The sequence below is a fragment of the Chlorocebus sabaeus genome, chromosome 11 (assembly GCF_047675955.1).
Source record: "Chlorocebus sabaeus isolate Y175 chromosome 11, mChlSab1.0.hap1, whole genome shotgun sequence".
NCBI classification, from domain to species: domain Eukaryota; kingdom Metazoa; phylum Chordata; class Mammalia; order Primates; family Cercopithecidae; genus Chlorocebus; species Chlorocebus sabaeus.
The window spans coordinates 106,042,901-106,067,981 of NC_132914.1; the positions used below are offsets into that span (position 1 = coordinate 106,042,901).

Sequence of the window (25,081 nt, forward strand, 5' to 3'; positions counted from 1 at the left end):
TCATCCCTGGTCCAGGCAGAGTTAATAAAGAAGGATGAATGCTACATTGCTCCCTTCCTGACCTTGCTTTACTCTCAAACTATGGGACTAATCTCCTAAAGATAGAGGTACAATGGTCTGAAATGTGTCCCTCCAAAATTCATGTTGAAACCTAATCTCCATTGTGTTGGTATTGAGAGGTAGGGACTTTGGGGAAGTGATTAAGTCAAGAAGCCTCTTCCATCATGAATAGGATTAGTGTCCTCATTAAAATGGTTGAAGGGAGCTCCCCAGCTCTTATGCCATCTGAGGACACAGTGTTTGCCCCTTTTATCATGTGAGGATGCCACAAGAAGATGCTGTCTATAAAGCTCTCACTAGACACTGAATGTAAAGCACCTTGATCTTGGACTTCCCAGCCCCCAGGACCAACATAAATAAATTTCCGTTCTTTCTAAGTCACCCAGTTTAAGGTATTTTGTTATAGCAGTCAAAATTGATTCATACACCCTATCTGAACCAGCCATTTAACAGGTAAGACTCAGAAAGGGTGAGTGTCCCCCAAAGTTGCTCCACCTACACCTTCCCCATCTCAGGTGTGGCATCTCCATCCTTCCAGTTGCTCAGGCAGAAAGCCCTGGAGGTGTCCTTGACTCTTCTTTTTTTATTAAACCCTATGGACAACCCATCAGCTGTTCAACCTTCAAAATACATTAGAATAGGATTGGCCACATCTCGTCACTGCTGAGACAGAGCAGGGACCACATCTCAGGAGGCTTCTGCCCACCCCTACCCCAAACATGGAAATAAAGGAAAATCTTGAGTCTCTTCAAGAGAAATACCAGGTACATAGCTAGCCTTGAGAAGTAACTGAATAATTTAATAAACAGGACGGTAAAAATACCTTAAAATAATAGCCACCCAAGGAGGTTAGAGCCACAGATGTTTGGTTCCCTATGGAAACTAAAGATAACAACATATGTCCCTGAGTTGGTTTCAGAAACCCGGAACCCATGAAATGGAAAATGCTGACCACCACTGAGTAGACCTCAGATAAGGGAGAACTGAGAACCCAGCTCTGACCACTGACCTTGATTATAAATCTTTTCCTGAGGGGCCTAGAGAGAGTCACGCCCAAAGGCCAAACCTTAACATTCCTTCCTGCTGACCTCAAGTTTTTGAAAAAGCCTCCCTTTTTTTTTTTTTTTTTTTTTTTTTTTTTTAACCAATTACAAATCAAAGAATCTCTAAATCCACCTGCAAGGCCCCCTGATCTTCAAGATATCCCAATTTCAGGGTCCAAACCAAGATATAGTTTCCATGGATTGACCTATGATTTTGTCTGTAACTTCTACTTTCCTAAAATGTACCCCTGCCTTTAAAAACCCTTGCTTGTAAGCCATCCAGGAGGTGGATCTTCAGTGTGAACTGCCTGTTTCTCCTTGCTTGGCACCCTGCAAATAAACATCCTCCTTTCTCCCACTGCAAACTTCAGTATAGATGTTTGGCTTTACCGTGCTGGGAGAGCAGACCTAGGTTCGGTTCAGTAATACTGCTGCCATCTTGGTCTGAGTCATCATCAACCATCCTCTGTCATGTGGATTACCAAAATAACCTTCCAACTAGTCTACCTGCTTCTATGCTTGTACTCACTTTCACCCCTGACCTCCCCACCCAGCCATGGTCTATTGCCAACACGTCAGTCAAAGGGATCCTTTTTAAAACTAAGTCAAATCACTGTCATTCCGCTGCTTAAAACTCTGCAGTGACCTCCCATGACACACACAGTAAAAGCCAAGGTCCTTCAAACATCTCTAAGGCCCTATATTATCTGGCAGTCAACACATCCTTGATCCCACCTTCTACTTCTTCCTCTGTTGCTCCACTCACTCTACTCCAGCACACTGGTCTCCTTGCTGTTCCTTCGGCAAGTAAGGCATGCACCTGCCTCAGTATCTTCACACTGGCTGCTCTCTCTTCCTGGATTGCCCTTTATCCCTCCCCATGATGAATGTCCACACTTCCTTCAAGTATTTCTTTGAATTTCACCTTCTCATTGAGACCATCCTATTTAAAACTTAACTCTAACTACTGCCCCTTTCTCTGCCCTACAATCCTGACCTATTTTTTTTTTTTTTTTTTTTTTTTTTTTTTTTTTTGAGACAGGATCTCACTTTGTCACCCAGGCTGGAGTGCAGTGGCACAATCACTGTAGCCTTGAACTCCTGGGCTCAACCAATCCTCCCACCTCAGTCTTCTGAATAGGTGGGACCACAGGCACACACCACCAGGCCCAGCTAATTATTGTATTTTTTGTAGAGATGGGGATTTGCCACATTGCCCAGGTTGGTCTCGAACTCCTAGCCTCAAACAATTCTCCCTCCTCAGCCTCCCAGTTGCTGGTGAGCCACCACGCCTGGGCTCGTTGCCATCTTTATGTTCATGAGTGCCCAATGTTTAGCTCCCACTTAAAAGTAAGAACATGTCGTATTTGATTTTCTGTTCTTGTGTTAATTTGCTTAGGGTAATGGCCTCCAGCTGCCTCCATGCTGCTGCAAAGGTATGATTTTGTTCTTTTTTGTGGCTGTGTAGTATTTCATGGTGTACAGTACCATATTTTCTTAATCCGATCCACAAAAATATGGAACACTTCATGAATTTGCATGCAATCCTTGTGTGGGGTCCATGCTAATTTTCTCTGTATTGTTCTAATTTTAGTATATGTGCTGCTGAAGTGAGCGTGTGTGAAAGACTTTGAAATGGGCAAAAATGTCTTGTAGTTATACCTTTATAGGTTATCTTCACTTGTCATTGTCTTTGAGCTATGTTGTAGAAAAATGATAGTAATGTAAATGATTCTTTTATTGATACATAGAAATGCAAATAGAGCTCGGTGGTGATGCAATTGGCTGCCCTATATATATTGACCAGTTTTGCCTCTAATTGTAAATTCATTTCAGCATTTCTGAGTGCCTGTATATGTATTTGCTTTGACTTCTCCTTTGAACCAGTTGTACCCTCTTATTGGTGTTAGTAGACAATTCTCTTTGGGTCTCTGACATTTCTGCATGTTTTGAGTAGAGGCACTGATTACCTTTGTTCTGGACTATATTTTCAAGGATATTTGTTTAGCAAACAGCCTTGGAAGAAAGAGAATGTCTCCCTTTGGCACAAAGAGTAGTTTGCTTATGGGTTTCAAAGATAGATTGTCTCTCTCTGGAGCAAAGGACAGACATGCTTACTGTCTAGTATAAAAGATTGGGGTTCTCTAAGCTTAGGGTTCTTCTCTTGTTACACAACTCAATACTTTTGTAGGTATTGCCTGCCCCTCTTTGTGTTACCCTGGGGGATTGGGGGCTTAAGGAAATGGTGTAGGGAAATGCTGATACCCTGGCTACTGCAATTGCTATGAGTAATATGGTCCTTTGTCTCTGACCCGGGAGTGTTGTGTCTTCTGCTAGCACCTGTGGGAACTGTGAAAGGCTAACTAGTCAGCTTGCAAATAGGTCAAACTCAGACTTTTAGTAATTCTTAATTGATTCATTTATTAATTAATGAGTTAATTGAAATCTTTGTCATGTATTAATTTTGTATTTGTATGAGAGGCATGATTTTACCTTTCATTTAGAATTTTTCCTTTAACTCATCTATCACCTTATAATATACTATATAATTTCTCATTATGCTATTGTCTCCCCTTCCCCCCAAATATAAGCCCACAGGACAGAAATATTTGTCTTTTATTATTAGAATTCACTGACGTATTCTAATGACAAAGACTCTCTGTCTTTTTTTTTTTTTTTTTTTTTTGAGAGAGGGTCTCACTCTGTTGCCCAGGCTGGAGCAGGATTGTGCAGTGGCACAATTTTCGCTCACCGCAACCCTCCACCCCTGCAGGCTCAAGTGATCCTCCCACTTTAGCCTCCTGAGTAGCTGGGACCACAGGCACACGTCACCACTTTGTCAGGCTACTTTTTTGTATTTTTTATAGGGATGGGGTCTTATCATGTTGCCCAGGCCGGTCTTGAACTCCTGAGCTCAAGTGATTCACCTGCCTCGGCCTCCCAAAGTGCTGGGATTAAAGGCATGAGCCACCAGGCTCAGCTGACAAAAACTCTTTTTCTGAGAGAGAGAGTCTCACACTGTCGCCCAGGTTGGAGAGCAGTGGTGTAATCTCGGCTCACTGCAACCTCCGCCTCCTGGCTAGAAGCAGTTCTCCTGCCTCGGCCTCCCAAGTAGCTGGAATTACAGGCACATGCCACCGAGCCTGGCTACTTTTTGTATTTTAGTAGAGATGGGTTTTACCATTTTGGCCAGGCTAGTCTCGAACTCCTGACCTCAAGTGGGCCAGGCTGGTCTCAAACTCCTGACCTCAAGTGGTCCACCTGCCTTGGCCTCCCAAAGTGCTGGGATTACAGGTGTGAACCACTGGGTGCAGCCAAACCCCGCACCCTCCCCCTGCCCCCGCCGCCCTTTTAACCAAACTTTTGTCAGGCTCCTCTGAGTCTTTTAAAACATTTATCCTCACCCTTGGACTCTATCTAGTTTTGACAAGATACTGCTGAATCAGTCTAGCGAAAATGCACACCTTTGATATTTTTGATCCAATTCCTCACCCCCCACCCTTGATATTTTATCACCCTGGCCTGTGATGGGGTTCAGGACACGCCAACCCCCAAATGTAGCACCTTGGCATATTGAATATTTTAATCCAAAATAATTGGAGAAACAGCATGTGGAGAAGGGGCCTCTCACCTTCCTTTGCCCCTCACCCCTGAAGCAGGTCATAAAACCCAGACGGATTTTCTGGCTTTTTTTTTTTTGAGACAGAGTCTCACTCTGTCACCCAGGCTGGAGTGCAGAGGTGCAATCTCGTCTCACTGCAACCTCCGCTTCTCAGGCTCAAGCGATCCTCCAGTTCAGCCTCCCAAGTAGCTGGGACCACAGATGAATGCCACCACGCTCGGCTCAGTTTTTGTAGTTTTGATAGAGACAGGGTTTCAATATGTTGCCCAGGCTGGTCTCGAACTCCTGAGTTCAAGAAATCTGCCCACCTCAGCCTCTCAGAGTGCTGGGATTACAGGCATGAGCCATCATGTGCAGCAATTTTATGACTTTGTTTCGAAGCAGATCATAAAACCTTCAGGTGAGAAGTGCCCTGCCTATAGCCAGAGAAGAAGAACACCCTTATCTCCAAAGACATACAGACAGAAAAGAATCTGAACAGGGCTTGCTGACCTTCCCCCAGTTTGTTACCACTAGGTCACACTCTTCATCCTGTCATATTTCTCTACGACTCTCCACTGTTCATCAAATCTAGCACAAAAATACTCAGGCTTAACCATTTCTCCAGGTTTTCATTTCCTTATGAAGGCTCCTATGCCACATCAAACTTAGATGAAATACGTTCGTATGCTTTTCTTAATCTGTCTTTCGTTATACAGGCCTCAGTCATAAAACCAGGATGAATAGAAGGAAAGATATGCTTCCTCCCCATACTTGCCTTTAGCAATAAACCTATTTATTTATTTATTTATTTATATTTTTAGAGACAGAACCTTGCTCTGTTGCCCAGGCTGGAATGCAGTGGTGTGATCACAGCTCACTGCAGCTTTGACTTACCCAGACCCAGGCGACTCGCCCGCCTCAGCCTCCTAAGTAGCTGGGACCACAGGCATGCTAATTTTTTCTACATTTTGTAGAGATGGGGTCTCACTATGTTGCCCAGGCTGGTCTCGAACTTCTGAGTATAAGCAATCCTCCCCCTTTTGCCTCCCAAAGTGCTGGAATTACAGGTGTGAGCCCGGCCCAGCGATAATCCTATCAAGTCAGTTTAACCAGAAACCATCTTATCCTTGACATTTCCTCTTAGTAATTTTCCATTTTCCATCTGACTCCCCAGCCCTGCTCTCTGGCTATAAATCCCCACTTTGAATACTTGCGTATACAGAAAGGAGCCCAGTTCTATACTGAGGTCTCTCTTCTCCTGCTGCAATTGTTACTAAATGAAATTTTCCTTCACTTCTGTCCACCTCTGGCTTTCTTGGACACTGACACATAGACCAGTACCTGGCATGTAGAAAATACATACTAAGTAAATGACTTGCCCAAAGTGACACAGGTACTTGGTGCTGTAACCCACGTCTCCTAATTTCCAGCTGTGGGCTAGTTCTACAGTTTTACTTTCCCGCCCAGGTATAAGAGAGAGCTTTTCAACAGGGGTCGGCAAACTCTGGCTGAATCTGGTCCCTTGCCTGTTTTTCCTGACCTATGTGCTAACAATGTTTTTTTCAAATGATTTTTAGAAATTAAAAGAGAAGAGATAAGGAGGCATAAAAATGACACAAAATTCAAATTTGCATGGAAACACAAGCAATGCTTGTTCATTTATATTTTTAAGAGAAAGACCTTGGATAAATTAAATGTAACAGAGTTGAATTGAACAAAGAGTAAATCATGAATCAGGCATCCCCCAAGCCAGAATAGGGTCAGAGACAGACTGGTGCTGCCAAGTGTTCAAAGGTTTATGGACAGAAACAGGAAAGTGACAGAAAACAGAAGTGAGATACAGAAACTGCTGGACTGGTTATAGCTCAGTGTTTGCCTTATTTGAATAGAGTTTGAACAGTTGATTGCTTTTTTTTTTTTTTTTTTTTTTTTTTTTTTTTAAGACAGAACCTTGCTCTGTTGCCCAGGCTGGAGTGCAGTGGCGCCATCTCGGCTCACTGCGCCCTCTGCCTCCCCAGTCAAGCAATTCTGCCTCAGCTTCCCGAGTAGCTGGGATTATAGGCGCGTGCCACCACGCTCGGGTAATTTTTGTATTTTTAGTAGAGATGGGGTTTCGCCATATTGGCGAGGCTGGTCTTGAACTCCTGACCTCAGGTGATCCTCCCACCTCGGCTCCCAAAGTCCTGGGATTACAGGCATGAGCCACCATGCCTGGCCAGTTGACTGCTTTTGAGGGGCAGAAATCAGCGATTGGCACAAGAGTAGACTACAGTCTGTTCACACATCAGTTAGGTTACAGTTCACTATGAATGGAGAAACCTTTAGACTGAACTTAAAATATGCAAGGAGGCAGCTTTAGGTTAGACGTAATTTAACAACATACCGTCCACCGTTGTCCTGCTACAAACAACAGAGCTGTGTGGCCTGCAAAGCCTAAAATATTTACTACCTGACCTTTTATAGAAAAAGGTTGCTAACCCCCATTTCATAACATTCCCCTGAATCCTTAGTTTAAGCACTAGGATGCTTAGCTTAAGCATTCTGCTCTTAGGAGATGCAATCTGTGCTCAATCAATACCAAACCCTATGATTGACTCTACAATCGAAGCACATCAGCAAACATTTAACATAGACTCTCCCACAATCCCTCAGCGAGATGGGACTCCACTACCTCACTCAATCCTTACACCAATAAACAAAACTATTCGCTATGATTGTAGAGGCCTAATATAAAAGACAATTGGGCAAACCCCGAACACAAGCAGGACCTTGATTCTTTTATCCTCTAACCTGAGTTCAATGCTGAGAATTTAGTGTTATCTTAAAAGTCAGAATGGCTTAAAAGCACAGGCATGAAAAAGCATATAGACTTTCCTTTGCGTTTGTTTCTTTTTGTCCAGTGGTTCCCACCTCCAGCTGCACAATAGAATCACCTGGGAGCTTTTAAAACTCACTAATGCTTGGGCTCCACCTGCCCTCCCAAGTCCTGAATAAATGGGTCTGGGAATTGTTTAAAAGCTTCCCGGGCGAGTCTGTTACGTGGCCATGGTGGAGAGCCAACTTGGTCCTCAAACTTAATATGCACATTAGAATTATTGCACAGGATCACATTCATAAAGCTCTGAGTCCTATACTTCGTGAGGGCTCTTTAGGGGATTTGAGATGAAAATTTTATTTATTTATTTTTATTTTTCACATACAGAGTCTCACTCTGTCACCCAGGCTGGATTGCCGAGGCTCAATCACGGCTCACTGCAGCCTGGAACTCCTGGGCTCAGGCAATCCTTCTGCCTCAGCCTCCCAACTAGTAGCTAGGACTACAGGCGCACACCACCATACCCAGCTAATTTTTAAAATTTTTTGTAGAAACAGGGTCTTACCATGTTGTCCAGGCTGTTCTTGAACTCCTGGCCTCAAGTGATCCTCCTGCCTCTGCCTCCCAAACCACTAAGATTATGGGTGTGAGACACCATACCCAGCCATAATTTTAACCTATATTAAATTTTCACCTTAGAATACTATTAGGCCCAGGAGGTCAAGGCTGCAGTGAGTTATGATCACACTACTGCTCTCCAGCCTGGGTAACAAAGCAAGACCTTATCTCAAAAAAAAGAAAAAGAAATGCTATTAGAAAAAATTAACTGAGAGGCCATTAGTCTGAGACAGCTCCAATGTTGTGGGGTCCTAGGTGAGCAAACTGAAATCAGCTAAGAGTAAGTTAACTGCAAACCAAAAATGAAATCCTAAGCTCCCAATCTGCTGAACGGATCCCTTCTTGGCCAAGGGGACTCCAGAGAAACCTAAAAAGCTGCATTCCGGCCATGATGGGAAGGAGGTTCAGACATACCTCCTTCTTATACCCCCTCCCTTTTAGAGTTTAGGCACAATTGACCAGCATTAACATTAAAACAAAGATCGTAAGACCAACAAAACAGACTCTTCGTGGCAATCAGATACCAAAGTCCAACTTGACTCTAGTAGAATATCACTCGACAGACAGCAGACCCTGAGGGAAATCAAAATATTTTACTCCCAAATATATTTCTTTTTTTTTTTTTTTAAATGGAATCTCACTCTGTCACCCAGGCTGGAGTGCAGTGGTGCGATCTCTGCTCACTGCAACCTCCACCTCCTGAGTCCAAGCAATTCTCCTGCCTCAGCCTCCTGAGTAGCTGGGATTACAGACACATACCACCACACCCAGCTAATTTTTGCATTTTTAGTGTAGACGGGGTTTTGTCATGTTGGCCAGGCTGGTCTCGAACTCCTGGCTTCAGGTAATCTACCTGCCTTGGCCTCCTAAAGTGCGGAGACCACAGGCATGAGCCACCGCGCCTGGCCTGCAACTTTTCAGCCTCTTTTCTATGAATAAATAAATAGATAAATTTAACTAACATGCTATTTCTTTTTGCACCTGTAGTCCCAGCTACTTGGGGAGATAAGGTATGAGGATCTCTTGAGCCCAGGAGGTGGAGGCTGCAGTGAGCCATGATTGTGCCACTGCACTCCAGCCTGGGTGAAAGAATGAGACCCTGTCTCAATAATAATAATAATAAAAGGCCAGGCACAGTCGCTCACACCTGTAATCCCAGCACTTTGGAAGGCCAAGGCAGGCAGATCATCTGAGGTCAGGAGTTTGAGACCTGCCTGGCCAACATTGCGAAACCTCATCTCTACTAAAAAAAATACAAAAATTAGCCAGGCATGGTGGTGCCACCTGTAATCCCAGCTACTTGGGGGGCTGAGGCAGAAGGATTGCTTGAACCCAGGCAGCGGAGGCTGCAGTGAGCCGAGATCGAGCCACTGCACTCCAGCCTGGGCAACAGAGTGAGACTCCATCAAAAATAAAAAATAAAATAATACTAACCATAAATAAAATAATAATAATTTTAAAAAGGAGGATTCACAGCAACCCATGTGAAGGGGCCTAGTTTACTTGAGCTGGCGGACAAGAAAATCTGTTCTGTTTTAATCCTATAAGGAAAGTCACTTTGAAACTACTCATCTGCTTTTTGTTCCCTGTTTCTGTTTTCTTCAGCTCTTTTCTACTGATTCATGAATCGCTGTCTGTTCAAACTCTTCAAAATTGCCTCTGTTTTTCTTTACTGTGCCTTGGTTTATCTTTTAACAGTGCGAACTTCAGAGCCCAAACCCTGACATAGATGTGGCTCCGCTAAGGTTAGCTCCATTGCAATGACTGTCCAGGTTTCTACAGAGTGTCTTGGAAACCACAGAAGTAGTAGAAGGCCAAGTCCCTTTAAGGGCAGACCCTGGAGTGGGAGTGTGTGCACGACTGTGTATGTGCCAAGGGTGTGGGAGTAGTTAGCTGGCAAAGACAACCAAGATACTCACTGCTGCAGACATCTCCTGCCTGGAAGAGTTCTGTGGTGAGTAGAACTAACCCGTAGTAAGAGAATGCATTGGAAAACCTGCCAGGAGAAAGCAAGAAAGGTAAAGAAATGATCAGAGGAATGCAAGTCCCCTTTCCCTACCCCCGTGGGAAGGGCCAATGTCTACAGCAGCAGGAACCAGTCTTTGGGCAGCACTGGGATTTTGGGGACTTTACTGGGGACCTTGAGCAAGAAGATGGCAGGTAAAAAAGCATCATGATATGATCAAAGGGAAGTGATCCTGTGTCCTCTGAAAGGCCAAGAACTGTCAGAGGCGTTTGAACCAGAGCACCTCCATCTTGAATAGGGGTTGGGTAAATGAAGGCTGAGACCTACTGAGCTGCATTCCCAGATGGCTGGGCATTCTAAGTCATAGGATAAGACAGGAGTCAGCCAAGATACGGATCATACAGACCTTGCTGGTAAAGCAGGTTGCAGTAAAGCAGCCAGCTGTGAACCCACCAAAACCAAGATGGTGATGAGAGTGACCTCTGGTCATCCTCACTGCTACACTCCCACCAGTGCCATGACAGTTTACAAATGCCATGGCAACCTCAGGAAGTTACCCTATATGGTCTAAAAAGGGAAGGCATGAATAACCCACCTCTTGTTTAGCATATCATCAAGAAATAACCATAAAAATGGATAACCAGGAGCCCTGGGGGCTGCTCTGCCTATGGAGTAGTCGTTCTTTTATTCCTTTACTTTCTTAATAAACTTGCTTTCACATGACTCTATGGACTGGTCTTGAATTATTTCTTGCACGAAATACAAAAACCCTCTCTTGGGATCTGAAGTGGGACACCTTTCTGGCAACAGAACTATACTATACCAGAGACACAACACCTCCAAGACTGTCTACCCAACCGGCAATAGGGGAAAAATGGGACCCACCTCTGGAAGAAAATAGTCCCATTATCATCTTTTAGGGCTCTGGGTTAAGTGCGTCAACTTGGACATGTGAATTTTGAATTTCAGAGCAGAATGACACCATTTATTAACTCCTGGCTGACCCAGGAACTAGAATACTCAAGTTTGCAAGACCGGAATATTCTCATCCAGTAGAAAAGTTATATGAAAACTCGGTCATAATCAGAAGCCAGTGATGCATTTCCTTAGGTTACAATGTGTGCAAGCAAATTTAGTGACTTTCATAATGCACTAAAATTAGTCTCTAATTAATTGCTTCAGCATTCAAGGAGCGTTGGCCCAACCAAATTACATGTGCTCAAAGGTGGGTATTCTCAGCTCTGACCTCCACCATCCTTTAAAAAAATTCTGCAGGCTCGCTGAGTTGATTGGGCTCTCAGGAATTCGGGGCAGAGCTAGAGGCTGTTCTGTATATTATCAAAGCTTTTTTCTCCTCTTCCCTATAATTGACCACCTCGAGGACACTTCCCCGTTAATTAGCACCTTTGCTAAATGGTGAACGGAAAAATGAGAACTGGTTAAAAAAGAACATTAAAGCCTTAGGCCAAGTTTGTTCACTGTTAGTGCTGTGTACATGAATTGGTGCAAAGAGACTTGAAAGATAACTGCAGCTCCAATTCACTGTGGAGTTTAAGGTGGTTACACTCTCCAAATACTACCCCCAACCCACACCTTCCGTTTCCAGCGCCCTTCCACGGATGTTATTTAAGAAAAGGTCCAACAGGACCTTAAAAGAATGCCCTTGTTGACCAAACCAGTGGTTCCCAAAATATGTGCCACATGCCACCCCTGTGGTACCCAAGGGGCAATATGGGCTACAGGGAAGACACTGACATAGTATAAATACACACACACACACACACACAAAGACACACACACATATACACACACATAAACACAGACACACAAGACACACACACATACATACACACACATACACACACGCACACATACACATACACACACACAAACACACACACAGACACAGACACACACATACAGACATGCGCACACACACACAGACACATACACACACACAAACACACACAGACACATACACATACACACACGCACACATACACACACGCACACAGACACATACACACACGCACACACATGCACACAGACACATACACACACGCACACACACAGACACACTACAAACACACACAAACACAAACACAAGCAGACACACACAGATACACACAGACACACACACAGATACACACACACACAGACACACAGACACCCACAGACACACACACGCACATACACACACGCACACAGACACATACACACACAGACACACACATACAGACATGCACACACACACAGACAGACATATACACATACACATACACAAACACACACAGACACATACACATACACACACGCACACATACACACACATACACACATGCACACAGACACATACACACACGCACACACATGCACACAGACACATACACACACGCACACACACAGACACACACTACAAACACACAGACACACAAACACAAGCAGACACACACGCAGACACACACACACAGACACACAGACACACACACACACACACAGACACACAGACACCCACAGACACACACATGCACATACACACACGCACACAAACACACACACAAACACACACTTGTACACATACACACACACATACACACACGTACACAGACACACACGCACACACACACAAACACACACAGACACGAACACACATACACACACACATACACGTATTTTTGAGACAGAGTCTCGCTCTGTTGCCCAGGCTGGAGTGCAGTGGTGCAATGTCGGCTCACTGCAGCTTCTGTCTCTCGGGTTCAAGCGGTTCTCATCCCTCAGCCTCCCAAGTAGCTGGGATTATGGTGCCCACCACCACGCCCAGCTAATTTTTGTATTTTAGTAGAGATAGGGTTATGCCATGTTGGTCAGGCTGGTCTCGAACTCCTGACCTCAGGTGATCCACCTGCCTCAGCCTCCCACAGTGCTGGGATTACAGGCATGAGCCACCACACCGGTACACATAGCAGAAATATTCAATTGTATTGTGAAAGAAAAATTCCCTTTTAAGTTTACTTTCAATTCTTTCAATCATTTTAAATTATATCCCAGTCTCACTTACATGCTAATGAGTCCTTAACACCTCCCCTTTCCCGTCTCTTTTTTGTTTTTGTTTTGAGACAGGATCTCACTCTCTTGCCTAGGCTGGAGTATAGTGGCATGATCACAGCTCATTGCAGCCTCGACCTCCTGGGGTATAGTGATCCTCCCACCGCAGCCTCCTGAGTAGCTGGGACCACAGGTGCATACCTCCACACCCAGCTAACTTAAACATTTTTTGTAGAGACAGGGTTTTACCACGTTGCCCAAGCTGGTCTCAAACTCCTGGCCTCAAGAGATATTCCCACCTCAGCCTTACTAAAGTGTTGGGATTATGGGCATGAGCCACCGTGCCCAGCCAGCCTTTTTATCTCTTAAATACAGAGGCTCATTGCCTCTGCAAACCATCGGTCTAGTTACTTTTTCTGGTATTTCTATTTAAGAGTGCCTTCTATCTGTGACTTGCAATTAAGGTGTTTTCTTTTAAAGTAGAGTTATAGCCTTGTTCAGTGGCTTACACCTGTAATCCCAGAATTTGGGGAGACTGAGGAGGGAGGATTGCTTCAGTTCAGGAGTTCAAGGCTGCAGTAAGCTAGGATTGCGCCACTGCACACCAGCCTGAGCAGTGGAGTGAGGAGACTCTGTCTCAAAAATAAAAAATACAATAAAATTGAGTTATAATGTTTCTTTTTAAAAGATACTTGACTAAAAGCATCAAGTTAAAGAAAAAGATTAAGGAAATAATAGTATGTACAGACGATAACCCGGATACGACGGGAATCAGGAGGATGATATTCAAACTACTGAAATTTGCAAACGTTGCCTGAAATCAAAGTGCTCTCTGTCCATTGCATTAAAACAAAACCCAAAACAGGGCACAGGGAGCGGAAAGGGGTCAAAGTGGTCAACAAACAACTCTTACCATATAAACCACAGCAACAAAGTTGTCCATCTAAAATGGGGCGTGAAAAGGTCCCTCATTTTGCCTCGGTCTTCCTGTTTCAAAACAAGGACATAGTGTTTATTCTCTCCCCTACAGATGCATGAGACATGGGCTGGTGGCCTGAGACTAGTGCACACCCAGGCTGGGAGGGAGGTTTCTGGTAAGTAGGACACTGGAGCTCTGATAACCCAGGTCTCAAATCTACAGGACGCAGCCTCCCAGCCCCTCCAGCCAGAACCCAACTGCGTCCAGGGGCATGATCCACACAGGACGGATCTCATGCCCTCCAACCTGGAAACCGGGACTTGGGAAGCAGATCCCTCCTTCCTGGCCCCTCAGACCTCAGCATAGACCCATGAACCCAGGGAGCAGAAAACCAGTCCAAAGCATGTCCAGCCATTTCACATACACACATGCGCCTTCCCCAGTTCTAGGTCTAGGTGGCAACAGTTAATGTGCTGAGAAACGAATTCACCAAAGGCCAATTTACCAAAAGATTGATTAGCTAAATGACCGATTGGCCGATTTTACATAATTTACAAATTCATCAAATCTTTGCTTTATAGTGTTCTTTAAAAAATATATGCTATGGCCAGGTATGGTGGTTCGTGCCCATAATCTCAGCACTTTGGGAGGCCAGGGCAGGTTGATCACATGACACCAGGGGTTCGAGACCAGCCTGGCTTTCCCTCATCCGTGGAAGGAATCTCTCCCCAAAGGCAACCAAATGGGCTTCTGCACCTCTTGAGGAATCCCTCCTGCTCTGCCCCCTGTAGATATGGGGCAGGTCCCCTGGCCTCTATGTTGTCAGACCAAACACCTCCTTCCAACCTGGTGAAAGGCCATTCAGTTCTTCTTGCATAATATAAAAAGAATCAGAAATATAACTTTATTTTAAAAGGCAATTTCTTTACAGGATCTGATGTCTGCTTAAGGTATTTGTCATGTTTCTCCAATCTGCTTGGATGGTTCTTGAAGGCAAGGACTGCAGCCTTAAATCCGAATCTTTTCTCTCCGTGTGTGCAATGCTGGTGCCTACGTACAGTAGGCGCTCGTGAAGTTTCACCGTGGTGGATTCCCTGATGGTGTTACCGGTGGAGTGAGGCACCATCCATTAAGAACATCTACACAGGGTGCAGTTTGATCCCCTAGATCTAAGCACACTCCTTCCTAACGTGGTTTTATTGCACAGCTTTTGCCAGTCAATCTCATTTGCTAGTCAGACCTCATCTGTGCTGAAAGGCGAAACCAAAGCAGCAGTAGTTACAGGACCCATTAGCAGATTTTACATTTCTCTAATCACTGGTGAAATTCTCCAGGAAGCATTTTTAGAACTTGGCAGGGAAAATACAGATTGGAGTTGCCAAATTACCCTTGCGGGTCTGTCTACTGGGCCCTCATCTGCTCCATGTGCACGCACACACCCCACCTTGGGTGCACACACCCACATGTGTCCATGCATGCATGCCCTACTCCATATGCACACACTCCCCTGAATGCACCCCGACACGCACATTGCAGTCTATTTGTCCAGGCACTGACCTGTCTGGAGATGATGAGTTTCCCCAGCGGCATGGGAGCTCCGTTTTCCGTCGCTATCCTCTTTAAGGTGGCGATTGCCTTTTCCTGGTTCCCTGACAGCACATCATACCTTGCACTTTCCGGCAGCCACTGGGATGGGGGAGACAGGAGACCCAGGTGTGGCTGATTAGGGTGGAACAGAGCACTTACTTCTAGCCACACACTCTTATTTGTGTGTGGGATCTTTAAGGGTGGGGGCTCTGAAGCCAGAGACCTGACTTCAAATCCTGGCCCTGCCATTTATTACGTTGGTTGTGTGACCCTGTACAATTACTTGACTTCTCTGTGCTTTCATTTCCTCCTCCATTAAATGTGAATGATAAGAGATCCTACCTCTTAGGGCTCTTGAGAGGATTAAACAGGATAATCCAGGCAAGGGGCCTAGCGCAGTGCCTGGTATGGGTTAATGCAACTATTATTATTGTCACGGTTGCTATTACTATTATTTGGGGCTGCTTTCAGAGTTCCAGGCGAGGGCTGAATTAAATTAAGATCACTGTCAGAAATCTCACCCCCATCTCTCAAGGAATTGTACCTCACCTGTATTCAGCATCATCTTGCAAACTCAGTTCAAGAGAAAGAAAGAAATCAGAAAGATTTTTAGAACAATGGAAGTCCCAACCCCAAATGACTAGATACATACATTTCTGTAAAAATGGAGCAACGGCTGTTTGAAACAGCAGGTATACTGGAGAAAAGACTAGGAGTTAGAAGACCTAGTTTAGAGCTTTTTTGTCTATTTGCTGTAGGCCCTTTAACAAGTCAGCCCCTCTGGGCTTCAGTTTTCTTATCAATAAAAAGAGGATATAGCAGAGAGTGCAAATACCCATCAACATTCTGTTTCCTTTATCTTTTTTTTTTTTTCTTTTGAGACGGAGTCTTGCTCAGTCGCCCAGGCTGGAGTGCAGTGGCGCGACCTCGGCTCACTGCAAGCTCCACCTCCCGGGTTCACGCCATTCTCCTGCGTCACCCTCCCGAGTAGTTGGGACTACAGGTGCCCGCCGCCACGCCTGGCTAATTTTATTTTTTTTGTGCTTTCAGTAGAGACGGGGTTTCACCGTGTTAGCCGGGATGGTCTCGATCTCCTGACCTCGTGATCCACCCGCCTCGGCCTCCCAAAGTGCTGGGATTACAGGCGTGAGCCACCGCGCCCGGCTGTTTCCTTTTTCATACTGCAAAGTTGTCCTTAGATGTGGCTGCCCAGACAGGGACTACATTTCCCAGCTCCCCTTGCATCTAGGTGGGACCATGTGACTTGCATTCACCAATGGCATATGAGCTGACTATTTCCGGCCAAGGTATTTAAGAAGTGACTGTGCAGTCTCCACTTGCCTTTTGCAAGTCTGTTGAGTGTATCTAGAAGACTTCAAAGCCCTAGAGGATAGCAGAGCCACCAGCTGGACAAAAACTGGGCCCAGAATTCCACTTGCCAACCAGAAAAGTCATTCTGAACTATTGTGTTAATGAAAGAGAAGCTCTTATCGTGCTGTTACTGAAATTGTGGGCTTCATTTGTTTCAGCAGCTGATATCATCCTGACTAATACAGGGATTCATTAGAGTCCTGTGATTATTGGGAGGAATAAATGTGATAATGCATGGAGCACAAAGCCTGCCACATAGTTAAGCTTAATAATTATTAATACTTATTGTCATTACTAGAAATTTTTGTAGTATTTACCATACATAAGAACTACCCATCTCTAGGCTTATTTTAGTGCCTACTGGCTGTAAAGTGTTTCATGCATGTGCCCATGAAATGATGAGTATGTGGCAAGATCTCAGTAGAGGGTGCGGTTTATGCAGAGCTGAGATGAAGAGATCATTTAAACTCCTGGAGCAGCCACGCCTGCAGTCCGATTTAATCCTCTGAAACGTATTTATTCCTCTCTTTTACTCAAGCCAGTTTGAATTGGGTTTCTGTCGCTTGCAACTTAAGAGTCTCAACTAGTGCAATACAATCACTTTAAGTGTAGATTTTGCAATGATGGGGCCAATGTATCCTCCCATCCCCAGTTATCTCCCCAGAAAACATCCCAGAAGTGTCTGTCTGGAGGAAATCTAACACTCCATACTGGGGCTACCCCAGGCCATAGCTCCCTTGTCTCATTTCCTGATTTAAAAAAATAAATCTCATTTCCTGATTTAAAAAAATAAATCACCTTTTAAGGTGGCTTTGGTATCCTTCTCCATCCCCTCCCCACCAAAATAGAGTGGACTGTAAGGTGTCAGGTAGCAAAAGCCGAAATCTCTTAAAGGATACCTACGAAACACAGCACGGCAAAGAGGAGGAGCGGGACAGCTGAGAGGATGAGCAGCCAACGCCAGCCCAGGCTGGGCATCACGAACACAGCCAGGACGACCTCGAACACTGTCCCGATGGCCCAGAATACCTGGCACAGGAGAATCAGGGTCAGTGGTGGGGGAAGCATGGTCCTCACAGTGAGGAATTATGGGGGAATTGTGGCCAAGGGTATCTCTATGGGTAAGGGGTTATTGGAGTCAGCAAGGTTATAATAGTCACCCTTTCCCTGTGGTCTGTATAGTTGAGCCAGGGCTGCCATGTTGCCCAGCCCAGCTTACAAGGGTACCATCTACACTGTATAATATTTGCATGTCACCCGCTGGAGCTGGGCAATGTGGCAGCTCTGGTTAAGGAGATCAATATGATCAATATTACGTGATACCAAATTGGTAGTGAACACATTGGTTTTCTCTCTCTCTCTCTCTCTCTCTCTCTCTCTCTCTCTCTCTGTCTGTCTTGCTGTCGCCCAGGCTGGATTACAGTGTCCCGGTCATGGCTCACTGTAGCCTCAACCTCCCAGGCTCAAGATCAGCTGGTCTAGATATATTTCTTTTTCTTCCTCTCCTTCTTCTCCTCCTCCTCCTCCTCCTCCTTCTCCTCCTCCTCCTCCTCCTTCTTCTTCTCTCTTCCTCTTCTTCTTCTTCTTTTTTTTTTTTTGAGACAGAGTCTTGCTCCGTCACAATGGCACGATCTCGGCTCACTGCAAACTCCGCCTCCTGGGTTCAAGCAATTATCCTGCCTCAGCCTCCTGACTGGCTGGTATTACAGTCCACCACCACACCTAATTTTTTGTATTTTTTAGTAGAGATGGGGTTTCACAATGTTGGCCAAGCTGGTCGCGAAACCCTGATCTCTGGTGATCCAAATGACTTGGCCTCCCAAAGTACTGGGATTATGGGCGTAAGCCACCGTGCCTGGCCTTTTTTTTTTTTTTTTTTTTTTACTAGATGGGGTCTTGCTCTACCACTCAGGCTGGAGTGCAGTGATGTGATCACACCTCACTGCAGCCTCGAACTCCTGGCCTCAAGTGATCCTCCTGCCTCGGCCTCCCAAAGTCCCAGATGCATTCCAATATTTAAACAAAGGATTCTTCCACATCAGTGTGGATCAGTGAAGCATCACCCTAATTGGTAAGAAGCAGATGTACTCAGGATGTTGGGCTGTAGGATCAATGCAATTAAAATTGTCACTGTGGTTATAGTGATTGGGGATATCAGAGTGGGTTCATTGTCATCACTGTTGGAATCAATGTCCAGCATGGGCAAATAAACCATTCTGCCACTGTGTGAAGGGGGCCACTGGGCAGCTGCATGAGGCAGGGAGTCATGGAGCCGTTGTATTTGCTCTGAGATCTTTCAGATCATGGTTAGAAAATGGGTCACGAGACCCTGGAAGAAATTGAGAAGAACTAGCTGGACCACAAAATTTTAAGGCAGTCTATAGGCCACAGAAATGGTCAAGAATGGAAATTCTTGACCAAAAAGACAGGTGGTGGGTGATGATATGGGTGTGGGCAGGAGTTTGGTCTACTCACACCACACATTCAACACCAGCTCTCAGATACAAACTATTTCCAGTTCAAGAAAACATACTCTTCCATACCCTTGCCGACATTTTTTTTTTTTTTTGAGGGATGATAGATTGAATGTTCTTGTCAATTGAAGAATTTGTCCATATTGCAAAACTGGCATGTCAGAAATGATGTAACTGATCCTTTTACATCTTTACATATTGAGTCTGTAATATTTTTTTCTTAAACTCCCTTTTCCTTGGCCTGTGGCTCAAGACATCTGAGAACCTCCTGCTGGAATCCACACGCTCTAGAGACCCAGGCCACTGTCCTCCTTACCTCAATCAGCAAAATACATTTAGCTCTGGCTTTCATGGGAAGGAACTCAGCATACAGCGTCACCCTGGAAATGTAAAAGGGACAGAAAAAGAGTTAAGATCAGAACTGGGTGGGCAAATGGCTACCGTTTTCTGAATTTCCTGCCAACATTCCTCCAAGGGTGGTCAGTGAACCACTTACATCAGAATTTCCTGAGATGATGATGGTTAAATATACAGATCTCTAGCTCCCTCCCTCCCCAAACCTTCAGAAACAAACTCCCAGGGATAAGGCCCTGACATCTGCATTTTTATTTTATTGTATTTATTTATTTATTTATTTATGAGTTGGTGTCTCACTCTATCACCCTGGCTGAAGTGCAATCATAGCTCACTGCACAACCTTGAACTCCTGGGCTTAAGTGATCCTCCTGCCTCAGCCTCCAGAGCAGCTAAGACTACAGTCATGCACCACCACTCCTGGCTAATTATTATTATGATGATTTGTACAGATGTATGTTACCCAGGCTGGTCTCGAACTCCTGGCCTCAAGTGATCCTCCCACCTCAGACTCCAAAAGCGCTGGGAATATAGATGTGAGGCACCATGCCCGGCCTCACCTGCATTTTTGACTCCCCAAGTGATTCTCAAATTTCCTAACTGCTGCCATTGAGCCCTAACCATAATCCAATAAGTCCAGGGAAAAATGTTTTTTTGGCAGGAACTCTTCAACCTGAGCCCTTCTCAGCACACCAGGGCACACAATGTCAACCTGTCCCATCACTGGTGACATTAATCTTCATCACCTGATCAAGCTGGCTAATTTTTGTATCTTTTGGTAGAGATAGGGTTTCACCATGTTGTCCAGGCTGGTCTCAAATTCCTGACCTCAAGTGATCTGCCCGCTTCAGCCTCCTAAAGTGCTGGAATTACAGGTGTGAGCCACCACCCGGCCTGCAACCTGTTATTATTTTGATGCTCAGACTGTCCCAGATCTGCCCAGTGGAAGCCCCTTCAAGCTGATTCTTATTGTTTTTTTGGCATGTCTCCATCATTCCTTGAGGTCTTTCCTATTTTCTAGCACAAGATATCCAGCTCATCTTGTACTTCCTTTGCCCCAGCCCTGCAGTCTGTCATCACCTTTCTAAGAAGCCCTGGTTCCCTTTGGCAGAAGATGGTATTTAGAAACCAAGATCTCTGTGCTCAGTGTGCTCATTGCTCCTGGGGTGTCACTGCTGCTGCACCCTCTTGGCGGACACAGCTAAGAGATTATCTGTCTATCTATCTCTATCTTACTTCTCTCCCTCTCTCTTCACACACTCACCATATCTATAACTATCTGTGTATATTTATTTAAAAATGAGTTCATACTGATACTTTCCATTTCAGTTCATCACCTTAGGGTTCATTCTAACCTTCCTCACTTGCATGCTGCAATTCCCTTCTCCAATAATGGGAAATCTGGTCTCATTATCCTCAATACAGTTACGTCTTTCCTCAATTTACTTGTTTCCTTAATGTAAGCAATGTCCCAACTGCACTGGCTGCCTCCTCTGTCTGCTGCTTCCATGCTTTCCTCCTTTTCACTTCCTCAACCTTTGGGCATGCTGGACGTGGAAAGGAACTTTTAAATCAATCCCTGCTCCCACCTACCCCATGCTGCCTTCAATTTTGCTAGAAAGAGGAGGCCTTCTTTTCTCTCATATCTCCCACCTAAGCCAGGCATCTGAGCTACTAAATGGCCTCATGTTATTCTCCTAGCCCTTCTAAGGGGTGGGGGGTTGGGGGATAAAGGGAAGTTAATTTCCTTTAACTATTTGAAGGCAGATGGTGCTGGGGACCCATTTAGATCTCCTAGGATCCCTTTACTATGTCTGTGTGCCCACCTTGCGCTTCTGCTAATGGCTCATACCTGCAACCTTCTCTTATGGATACTCTTGAGCAACTGAAGCTGCATCACCCCAGAGGTACCTAGGAGTTATGCCCATCTCCCCAGGGCAGGCTGCAGACTGGTATGTATGTGTATAAAAGGCCCACCCCCTGGTATTGGGGGAGGGGGTGGGGGTCAGACCCTGTGGAGCAATGAACACTCCTTAGCTCCCTGTGTGCTCAGGTGAGTCCAGAAGAAACCACATCCTTGTGAGCTTCTTCCCTGTATCTTTCTTTTAGCATCTTTCACTCTTACAGCTTCCTCCCAAGAACACTTTCAATAAATTACTTATAGAGAAATCTCTGCCCCCGGTTCTGTCTGCTTCTATGCAGCCCAATCAATGGGTTTCCCTACAGAGCTTTTCACTTTTCAAAAGGTGGCCTCAGCAATACCACCGAGATTTAGACACAGTTCTTTCTATCATCAGTAAAAGTCCTTGTTAGGATTCTGAGCAAAGGCACCTCTATCCAAAGCAAGAAGAACTCTCAGGAGCCTCAGAAGAAGGGCTAGGGCTTCAGTAGTTCAGTGGGACTCTCTTTAGAGAAAAGCAGGAAGAAAATGTTAATGCCAGCTAGTCTTACTTCATAGTGTATTTTAGTACATTCCCTCTTTCTGTCTTAGTCTCTCTTTTTCTCTCTGTATGAATCCCTAGCTGAGATCATACTCAAGAATGCCTATTATCAATCTGATTTATAAACAAGCATTTCCATGCCATTTAATAGGCTCTTGGACACATCTATTCTATCACATGCATGAACCATACTATCCTTAATAATAGCAACCTTTTACTGAGTATCTACTATGTGTTTAACACTACTCTAGATGTTCTGCATGGATTAGCTCACCCAATAAGAATTGCAAGTCATGGGGGTAAGTAATTACAATTCCCAATGTGTGTGTGTGTGTGTGTGTGTGTGTGTGAGAAAGAGAGAGAGAGAGAGAGAGAGAGAGAGAAAGAGAGAGAGAGAGATAGTTTGGCTCTTGGCCCCACTCAAACCTCATGTTGAAATGTAACTCCCAGTGTTGGGGGAGGGACCTGGTAGGAGGTAATTGGCTCTTGGGGGTGGTTTTCCCCCTTGCAGTTCTCATGATAGTGAGTGAGTTTTCATGAGATCCAGTTGTTTAAAAGTGTGTAGCACTTCCCTCTTCACTCTCTCTCTCCTGCTGCCATGTGAAGATACGCTTGCTTCATCTTTGCCTTCCAACCATGCTTGTAAGTTTCCTGATTCCTCCCCAGTCATACCTCCTGTACAGCCTGTGGAACTGTGAGTCAATTAAACCTCTTTTCTTTATAAAGTACCCAGTCTTAGATAGTTATTTACAGCACTGTGAGAATGGACTACCACCATTTTCATATCTACATCTATCAACAACAGAAAAGTTGTTACTTGCCCAGGATTGCACAGCTAGTAACTTAGTAAGCAGAAGAGCCAACATTTTAAACTAGGTTTGTCTATATCATGCAACCCATGAATCACTTCCCTGTTGGGACAGTTTCACAGTTATAAACAACACTTCCTTAAACATCTTTAGGCTGAAAGTCATTGTCTTCACATTGTTTCCTTAGGACAGATCCCCCTAAGTAGAATTTGAGTCAGAGGGTATGCCTGTTTTTATGATTTGAGATATATACTACCAAAGTGCTTCTCCAAAAAGTTGTTCCAATTTATATTCCTTCCAGTACCTCACTCAACAGAAAACCATGGGGAATTTCATTAACTAAACCCTGGTAATAGAAACCAAGATTATAGTGGTTGCTAAAGATTGCAGCAATTATCACGGATGACTTTGATATTTTATTCTATTTTCTGAATGGTATGCTTATATTATTTTTAAAAATCAATAGTAATACCATGTTTACCTTTCCCTCACCAAATTGAAGTCAAACTACTAATCATGCAAAAATGTGCAGGAGGATATTCTAAGGGCAAAGCTGTTTCTATCCTTAGAGATTAAGGATTTGTTTTTATAATAAAGCTATAACCTGTTTAATGAAGTCTTTTCATTCTGTTTTTTTCAGTTATAGAGTATTATATGAATGCAATCTCATTGTAAAATAATTTACCAATACATAAGCATGCAGAGTGTATGATGATTCTTCCTCTCCCTATGACCCCAACTTCCATTTCCCTTCCCAAAAGCCATAACTACTATTCAGAGTTTGCCTTGCAATCTTTCAGCATTTTTTTTTTTTTCTCTGACACGGAGTCTCACTCTCTCATTCAGGCTGGAGTGCAGTGGTGTGATCTCAGGCTCACTGCAACCTCTGCCTCCCAGGTTCAAACAGTTCTCCTGCCTCAGCTTCCCGAGTAGCTGGGATTACAGGTGCACGCCACAATGCCCAGCTAATTTTATTGTATTTTTAATAGAGATGGGGTTTCACTATGTTTGCCAAGCTGGTCTCGAACTCCTGACCTCAAGTGATCTACCCGCCTCGGCCTCCCAAAGTGTTGGGATTACAGGCATAAGCCACTGTGCCTGGCCTGCAATCTTTCAGCCTCTTTTCTATGAAAAAATAAATACATAAATTTAACTAACATGCTATTTCTTTCTTTCATTTTCCCTTCTCTTTCCTTACCTCTCTCCTACCTTTTCCTCCCTCTCTTCTTTCCTTTTTTTTTTTTTTTTTTTTTTGAGACAGAGTCTCGCTCTGTCACCCAGGCTGGAGTGCAATGGTGCAATGTCAGCTCATTGTAAGCTCTGCCTCCCGGGTTCACGCCATTCTCCTGCCTCAGCCTCCTGAGTAGCTGGGACTACAGGTGCCCGCCACCACACCCAGCTAATTTTTGTATTTTTAGTACAGATGGGGTTTCACCGTGTTAGCCAGTAAGATCTTGATCTCCTGACCTCCTGATCCGCCCACCTCGGCCTCCCAAAGTGCTGGGATTACAGGTGTGAGCCACTGCGCCTAGACTCTTTCCTTTTTTTTTTTTTTTTTTTCTTAACACACACAGCACACTGTCAGCGTTCCACCCAAACATCCCCATTCTTAGCACATCCATGCATGCCAGCCCACCTTCCAACTGCCAGTACCTGTGACTGTTTCCAGAGAACTTTCTCTGGCCATTAAAGCTTGCCTGGCCAGCCTTTGTGGCAGGCCAGAAGTGCCAAAGAATTTAAACTTCCTGGGAGTCACCCTCACTAGACAGTTGCCGCATCCGTGAAGTGGGACCATTTGGAGGACCTGTGGCTGAGTCTCCCAGAGGAAACTTCTTGCTCTTGAATTTCTGTGTTGGGATCTGCTTCAACAAGACAATATGGAAATCTTTTCATGTTAATAGAGGTAAATCTACAGTTTTATTTATTTTTGAGACAGGGTCTGGTTTGTCACCCAGGCTGGAGTGTAGTGGTGCGA

The 25,081-nt window shown here is 44.6% G+C and overlaps 1 protein-coding gene and 1 non-coding gene across 4 annotated transcripts in view; both read right to left on the reverse strand.

Annotated features, from left to right (window-relative positions):
- Positions 1-25,081, reverse strand: part of SVOP (SV2 related protein) — a 104,098-nt gene that overhangs the window by 12,836 nt on the left and 66,181 nt on the right. For all 3 annotated transcript variants that reach the window (XM_008004608.3, XM_073021072.1, XM_008004606.3), the window contains 5 exons: positions 19,819-19,882; positions 17,932-18,057; positions 15,628-15,756; positions 14,065-14,138; positions 10,060-10,136 (listed from right to left, as the gene is read on the reverse strand). In XM_008004608.3, the coding sequence (XP_008002799.1) occupies positions 10,060-10,136; positions 14,065-14,138; positions 15,628-15,756; positions 17,932-18,057; positions 19,819-19,882 (470 nt within the window). The remainder of the gene's footprint in view (positions 1-10,059; positions 10,137-14,064; positions 14,139-15,627; positions 15,757-17,931; positions 18,058-19,818; positions 19,883-25,081) is intronic.
- On the reverse strand, positions 2,615-2,721 carry LOC119623955 (U6 spliceosomal RNA). The gene has a single exon (XR_005240055.1). It is a non-coding gene; the product is annotated as a U6 spliceosomal RNA (small nuclear RNA).